General features: G+C 42.5%; 1 protein-coding gene across 1 annotated transcript in view; it reads right to left on the reverse strand.

Moving 5' to 3' along the window:
• FBP2 (fructose-bisphosphatase 2) overlaps positions 1–336 on the reverse strand; it is a 52,149-nt gene extending 51,813 nt beyond the window's left edge. The window contains exon 1 of the mRNA XM_068974259.1: positions 167–336. Coding sequence (XP_068830360.1) covers positions 167–336 — 170 coding nt within the window. The remainder of the gene's footprint in view (positions 1–166) is intronic.
• Positions 337–7,696: the final 7,360 nt, after the last annotated feature.

Genomic DNA, 7,696 nt, shown 5'->3' on the forward strand with positions numbered 1-7,696 from the left:
AAAGGCCTCCTTATCAAAGCACACCTGGCAGAAACTTGAAAGGCCATTTCCCTGCAGGGTTGTGTGCGGGTTAATACTTTTGACCCAGTTTCCGGCCCAGACTCCTGCAGCTCTGCCCACCCCCACCAGACCGGGGTCGCAACGTGTCGTCGGGGATCTCACTCACAGGTTGGCCAGGCCCGCCTTACGCACAGCTGAGGAGATAGCTTTGATGGCCGTCAGCATGGAGTTGAGCAGCTGCGTGAGCTCCCCGGTGCCTTTGGCCTGACGTCCCTTTTCCATAACATAGCGGGTCAGGGTGAGCATGTCCGTTTCGAAGGGGCTTCTGTCCCCCATGGCGGCAGGTAATTTTTCAGATTCTTTTCTCACTGAAGAAGAAAGCCTTATCTCTAAGGGCTGATCAGTGGCTCCACAGTATCAGAGCTGATTAGAAATCTGTACCTAGGTGCCAGGACCTTTAAGGGAAAGTGCCTCAGACCACGTGGTTGAGATAACTGGGCGAGCCCTCAAGGAAACCTCTCTGGCTGGCTGACCTGAAGGCTGCCAAGGCACCAGAAGTCAGCTGTAAATAGAACCTGGAACACAGACCTGCTTTTTCTTGATGAACTTTTTTACTTTAAAGACCCTAAGAAGCAATCATTTGGTAACAGGTAGAGACAAGAAATCCAGCCACTAGAAAAATGATTCATAAAACTCTTATTCAAAGACTCAAAAGTATTCTTCACATGTACTTCCTGCAGGGTTTCATTCCTTCATGGGGCAGGAGTCAAGACTGGCAGATAACTTATCTGGGGTATAGGTCACATAACAAAATACTGGCAACCCGCTTAGCCAGGCTTCTTTCATATGTTTGAAAAGGATGCTTTTTAATTCCAAAAAGGTCTATATGACTGAATGGATATTTATAGTTGATATTCAAATCTGGAAGAAAAAAAAATTCCCAGCACAGTGCCTAACACCAGAGTTACTTTATTAATTTTTTAGTTTTTCAGTTTCTCTACATTTGTATTTTCAAAACAAAATTCATACTTACTTATTGAAAAGGAAACACTATGGAAATGGCCCATCCTCTAAACCACCCCATAGAAATAGCTGCGTTAGAGCTGGTGGGGTCTGTATTGGTAATGGGCTTCCTTGTGGCTCAGACAGTAAAAAAATCTTTCTGCAAAGCAGGAGACCTGGGTTCAACCCTGGACTGGGAAGATCCCCTGGAGGAGGGCATGGTAACCCACTCCAGTATTCTGGCCTGGAGAATCCCCATGGACAGAGGAGCCTGGGCAGCTACAGCCCATGGGGTCGCAAAGAGTCAGACATGACTGAGCAACTACACACGCACAGTATTAGTAATACGCACCTCAGGCAGGGGTGTGGGTGGGGCCTGCACAGGGTGGTCCAAGCACTTTCTTCAGGAGCAGCGAAACCTGGCTCCAGGTTCCAGGCTAACCTTCTGCTAGCTGTACAGTTTGGAAAAGCTCCTGAAGCCTCAGTTTCCTCACTTATAAGTGGTGAGAACAATAAAACATCAACGTTTACAGAGTGATTGTGAGGGTTAAAGTGATAAGGTATGCTTGTCACACAGTAGGTGCTCAATACTGGTTATATACTATTACCTTTCCAATTTTTTGATGTTTGTATAACTACTAGGTATACATATACAATTTTATTTTACAAAATAGGACAATATGCACATTGCTGGGCAATTTGATTTTTTCCTTTGACAGTTACTTTAATTGGAATGTGTTTAGCTGCAAGTAATAGTCAATATAGAGTGATTTAAATATGTGGGAAGTCTCACCTATTTTTCCCATATTTTCTCTGAGGCAGCAGCTGGCATTCATATAGCTGGTCAAAAGTTCCATTAGGAACCTCTCTGTCTCCTCTCTAATCCTTGGCCAGCGGGCTTTTGCCTCCATGCCACATCTCATCAGCACAAAACGGCAACTGCAGCTCCAAACATCTAGCTCACACTGAAGATTCAGAGAGGAGTAGGCAGCTTCAACCACATTAGTTCTCTTTTATTAGGAAATAAATAAGTAATTCCCCGGAAACATCCATCACCACCTCTCACCGCTGTCCCAAGTAACCTTCCACTTATGTAGCATTGGCCAGATGGGTGATGCTTTGCTGCAAGAGTTGGACACTGGTACTGAATCAACCAGTCTCAAGTGTCTACCACAGCAAAACCTCTTTGTGTCAATACATAGAGACATACTGCATTCCCATGTGTGGACAGTTAGATTTTTTTTAATGTTTGTTCTTCCAACAGTGCTGTACCAAGCTGCCTAACCTTTGTGCCAGGGCTTGTGTGAGGGCTTCAGTAGGATACAGCTGTAGAAGATGAACTGCTGTGTCACAGCATTTTAATTTCGACATCGCCAGGATCTAAATGTCTTTAAGAACATAAGAAAACTTTCTTTTTCTTCCCCAAGAGTTTCTGGGAATTGTGAGGACTGTAGAATGGAACTTTCTTTGGTCCTCATGTATCATGTTACCATCAATAAGTAATTCAGTTTTGTCCTTCGCACGGGAGATCAACCATAATTCTTCAGACATAATTATACAAAGGGCAGTGGCTGGATATTAGGCTATCTGGGTCAGTAACTGGCTGTAACTGAAGAGACTGGCCTGGTTCCTTGGTTTCCGGGTTTCCTTTGAAGTTGAACGTCGTCATCTGATTAGGAGGGATTCCCCCACAGTGGTACAAAACAATGCCACTCAGAGTGGACTGTCACATCTCTTCTAGAGAAATGAATGTGTACATTCACGCCAAAACCCATTCAAAAATAGTTATGACAGCTCTTTTTATAATTGTCAGAAACTGCTAACACCCAAATGCTCCTCAGTGGTGGTAAAGAAACTGTGGTATTAATAGATGCACAAAATAGAACAATATTCAGCAATGAAAAGGAACAAACTATTGGTACAAACTGCACGTGGCACTGGGATGAATCTCAGAGACCTTATGCAGGTGAAGGAAGCTAAGCTTAAATGACTATATGCTGTATGATTCCATTTATATGATATTTTCAAAAAAAAAAACAAAACTATAGTCAGAGACCAACTTCATTGTTGCCAGGGTAGTTGGTGTGGGCAAGGAAGATGGAACAGGGAATTCTTTGCTGATGGAACTGTTTTGTATCCTGATTGATTATGGTGATGGCAACTTGAACCTATACATGTGTCAAAATTCATAAAACTATTCATTTAAAAAACATCATTTTATTGTAAAGTGAAACTCTGTGCCCATTAAACAATAATTCTCTCTTCCCCCTCAATCCCTAGCCCCTGGCAGCCAGCATTCTACTTTTGGTCTCTACAGATTTGATTATTCTAGGTACGTCATATAAGTGGAGTCATATAATATTTCTCATTTTGTGGCTGGGTTATTTCACTCAGCATCATATTTTCAAGGTTCATCCATGTTGTAGCATGTGTCTGAAACTTCTTTTTTAAGGCTGAATGATATTCCACTGGTGGATATATCACATTTTGTTTACCCATTAATCCATTGAGAGCCGGTTTGATTGTTTCCACCTTTTCCTATGAATAATGCTATCATGACCATAGTAGGACAAATACATGTTCAAGTCCCTGCTTTCAGTTTTTTGAGGGTACATACTCAGAAGTAGAACTGCTGGGTCATATGGTAACTCTCTGTTTAACTTCTTGAAGAATCACTGTACCATTTTCCGTAGAAGCTGCACCATTTTACTTTCCTGCCAGCAGTGCACAAGAGTTCCAGTGTGTAGACATCTTTGCCAAGAATTTTTTTCAAAAATTTATTTATTTGTTTTTATTTTTGGCTGTGCTGGGTCTTTGTTGCTGCAAGCAGGCTTCCTCTGGTTGTGGTGAGTGGGGACTACTCTCCAATTGCGATGTGCAGGCTTCTTATTGCAGCGGCTTCTCTTGTTACAGAGCATGGGCTCTACAGCACGTGGGCTTTAGTAGTCTTGGTGCACAGGCTTTGTTGCCCTATGGCATGTGAAATCTTCCCAGACCAGGGATTGAACCTGTGTCTCCTGCATTAGCAGATGGATTCTTAACCACTGGACCACCAGGGATGTCCATTGTGTTTGTTTATTTTTAATAGCCATCCTCATGGGTATGAAATGGTATCTTATTGTGTCTTTGTCTGGCATTTCCCTGATGATTGGTGATGCTCAGCATCTTTTCATGTACTTATTATCCTTTCTAGTTTCCTTTTGTTATGTTTTCTGAAAGTATTTGTTCACAAGAGATTAGAAATGAAAGTAACAGACTAGTGCTTTGTCACAGGCACCCAGGGTTGATAATTTGAGGATAGGAGGGAGAGTATTGGTTGGTGTCACCTCTAAGCAGTCAACCACTCCTTTATAAAGGGATTCAAGGTAGGTGCTGCCAACTTCCAGCCTGAGCTAGGCTGCAGCAGCAGTCCCATCCCTTTGCAGCTGCATTTAAATGTCAGAAGTTTGAGTTACCCAGTGGTCTAAGATTGCAGCTGATGACCTTTCAGCAAATGCCAAAGTTCTTTCAGGGCACATGACAGGGTGGAAACATATTAGGAGCTATGGTGAAAGCCCGGAGGAAGGGAGAAGAGCATCCAGATCACATTTATTTCAGTGCTAAGGATACACTGGTGACCACAAAGCTATCTCTGGCCTTGCTCTGCTTAGTGAAAAATGCTCACAGACCTAAGTCTAATAAAGACAAGCAGATCCTTCTAATAGCCGGGAGGATCTCATTTCTGCCTCAGGGCCCTCCACCCAAAAGCAGGGATCCAGAATGTGACTTTAGGCTATCAACTGAGGGACTATTCTTTGTTAGCAAAACTCTGCTAAGATGCTCTAAGTATACTCTCTCATGTAATCCCAACATAGTTTCTTATCTTACTTTGTTTTTGAAGTTTTCAATCAGAGAAGATTTTATTATAACAAAACATGTGTTTAATTGCTCAGTCCTGTCTGACTCTGCAACCTCATGGACTATACCAGGCTCCTTCGTCCATGGAATTTTTCAGGCAATAATATGAGAGTGGATTGCCATTTCCTGCTGGAGGGAATCTTCCTGACCCAGAGGTTGAACCCCCATCCCATGCATCTTCTGCATTTGCAGGTGGATTCTTTACCACTATGTGGCCTGGGAAGCCCTATCACAATGTCATCAGGTAAAACTGGGAAAAAAAAATGTAATGCAAAAAATTATGCAATTATGGCAAAATGTGTCAGAATATCTACACACTTGTCCCCATAGACTATCAGTTCAGTTCAGTTCAGTTGCTCAGTCATGTCCAACTCTTTGCGACCCCATGAATCGCAGCACGCCAGGCCTCCCTATCCATCACCAGCTCCCGGAGTTCACTCAAACTCATGTCCATCGAATCAGTGATGCCATCCAGCCATCTCATCCTCTGTCGTCCCCTTCTCCTCCTGCCCCCAATCCCTCCCAGCATCAAAGAATTTTCCAATGAGTCAACTCTTCCCATGAGGTGGCCAAAGTACTGGAGTTTCAGCTTTAGCATCATTCCTTCCAAAGAACACCCAGGGCTGATCTCCTTCAGAATGGACTGGTTGGATCTCCTTGCAGTCCAAGGGACTCTCAAGAGTCTTCTCCAACACCACAGTTCAAACACATCAATTCTTCAGTGCTCAGCCTTCTTCACAGTCCAACTCTCACATCCACACATGACTACTGGAAAAACCATAGCCTTGGCTAGATGGACCTTTGTTGGCAAAGTAATGTCTCTGCTTTTGAATATGCTATCTAGGTTGGTCATAACTTTTCTTCCAAGGAGTAAGCATCTTTGAATTTCACGGCTGCATTCATCATCTGCAGTGATTTTGGAGCCCAAAAAAGTAAAGCCTGACACTGTTTCCACTGTTTCCCCATCTATTTGCCACAAAGTGATGAGACCGGATGCCATGATCTTCATTTTCTGAATGTTGAGCTTTAAGCCAACTTTTTCACTCTCCTCTTTCACTTTCATCAAGAGGCTTTTTAGTTCCTCTTCACTTTCTGCCATAAGGGTGGTGTTATCTGCATATCTGAGGTTATTGATATTTCTCCTGGCAATCTTGATTCCAGCTTGTGTTTCTTCCAGTCCAGGATTTCTCATGATGTACTCTGCATATAAGTTAAATAAGCAGGGTGACAATATACAACCTTGACATACTCCTTTTCCTATTTGGAACCAGTCTGTTGTTCCGTGTCCAGTTCTAACTGGTGCTTCCTGACATGCATACAGATTTCTCAGGAGGCAGGTCAGGTGGTCTGGTATTTCCATCTCTCTCAGAATATTCCACAGTTTATTGTGACCCACACAATCAAAGGCTTTGGCATAGTCAATAAACCATAAATAGATGTTTTTCTGGAACTTTCTCGCTTTTTCCATGATCCAGCAGATGTTGGCAATTTGATCTCTGGTTCCTCTGCCTTTTCTAAAACCAGCTTGAACATCTGGAAATTCACGGTTCACGTATTGCTGAAGCCTGGCTTGGAGAATTTGGAGCATTACTTTACTAGCATGTGAGATGAGTGCAATTGTGCAGTAGTTTCAGCATTCTTTGGCCTTGCCTTTCTTTGGGATTGGAATGAAAACTGACGTTTTCCAGTCCTGTGGCCACTGCAGAGTTTTCCAAATTTGCTGGCATATTGAGTGCAGCACTTTCACAGCATCATGTTTCAGGATTTGAAACAGCTTCACTGGAATTCCATCACCTCCACTAGCTTTGTTCGCAGTGATGCTTTCTAAGGCCCACTTGACTTCACATTCCAGGATGTCTGGCTCTAGATGAGTGATCACACCATCATGATTATCCGGGTCATGAAGATCTTTTTTGTACAGTTCTTTTGTGTATTCTTGACACTTCTTCTTAATATCTTCTGCTTCTGTTAGGTCCATACCATTTCTGTTCTTTATCGAGCCCATCTTTGCATGAAATGTTCCCTTGGTGTCTCTAATTTTCTTGAAGAGATCTCTAGTCTTTCCCATTCTGTTATTTTCCTCTATTTCTTTGCATTAATTGCTGAAGAAGTCTTTCTTATCTCTTCTTGCTATTCTTTGGAACTCTGCCTTCAGATGCTTATATCTTTCCTTTTCTCCTTTGGTTTTCACTTCTCTACTTTTTCAGCTATTTGTAAGGCCTCCCCAGACAGCCATTTTGCTTTTTTGCATTTCTTTTCCCTGGGGGTGATCTTGATCCCTGTCTCCTGTACAATGTCACGAACCTCATTCCATAGTTCATCAGGCACTCTATCTATCAGATCTAGGCCCCTAAATCTATTTCTCACTTCCATTGTATAATCATAAGGGATTTGCTTTAGGTCAAACAAGAGATGGCAAGAGTAAACGTCAACATTCTAGGAATCAGCAAACTAAAATGGACTGCAATGGGTGAATTTAACTCAGATGACCATTATATCTACTACTGTGGGACGGAATCACTCAGAAGAAATGGAGTAGCCATCATGGTCAACAAAAGAGTCCAAAATGCAGTACTTGGATGCAATCTCAAAAATGACAGAATGATCTCTGTTCGTTTCCAAGGCAAACCATTCAATATCATGGTAATCCAAGTCTATGCCCCAACCAGTAACGCTGAGGAACCTGAAGTTGAACGGTTCTATGAAGACATACAAGACCTTTTAGAACTAACACCTAAAAAAGATGTCCTTTTCATTATAGGGGACTGAAATGCAAAAGTAGGAAGTCAAGAAACAC

This window comes from Capricornis sumatraensis, chromosome 6, assembly GCF_032405125.1.
Source record: "Capricornis sumatraensis isolate serow.1 chromosome 6, serow.2, whole genome shotgun sequence".
Lineage (NCBI taxonomy): Eukaryota > Metazoa > Chordata > Mammalia > Artiodactyla > Bovidae > Capricornis > Capricornis sumatraensis.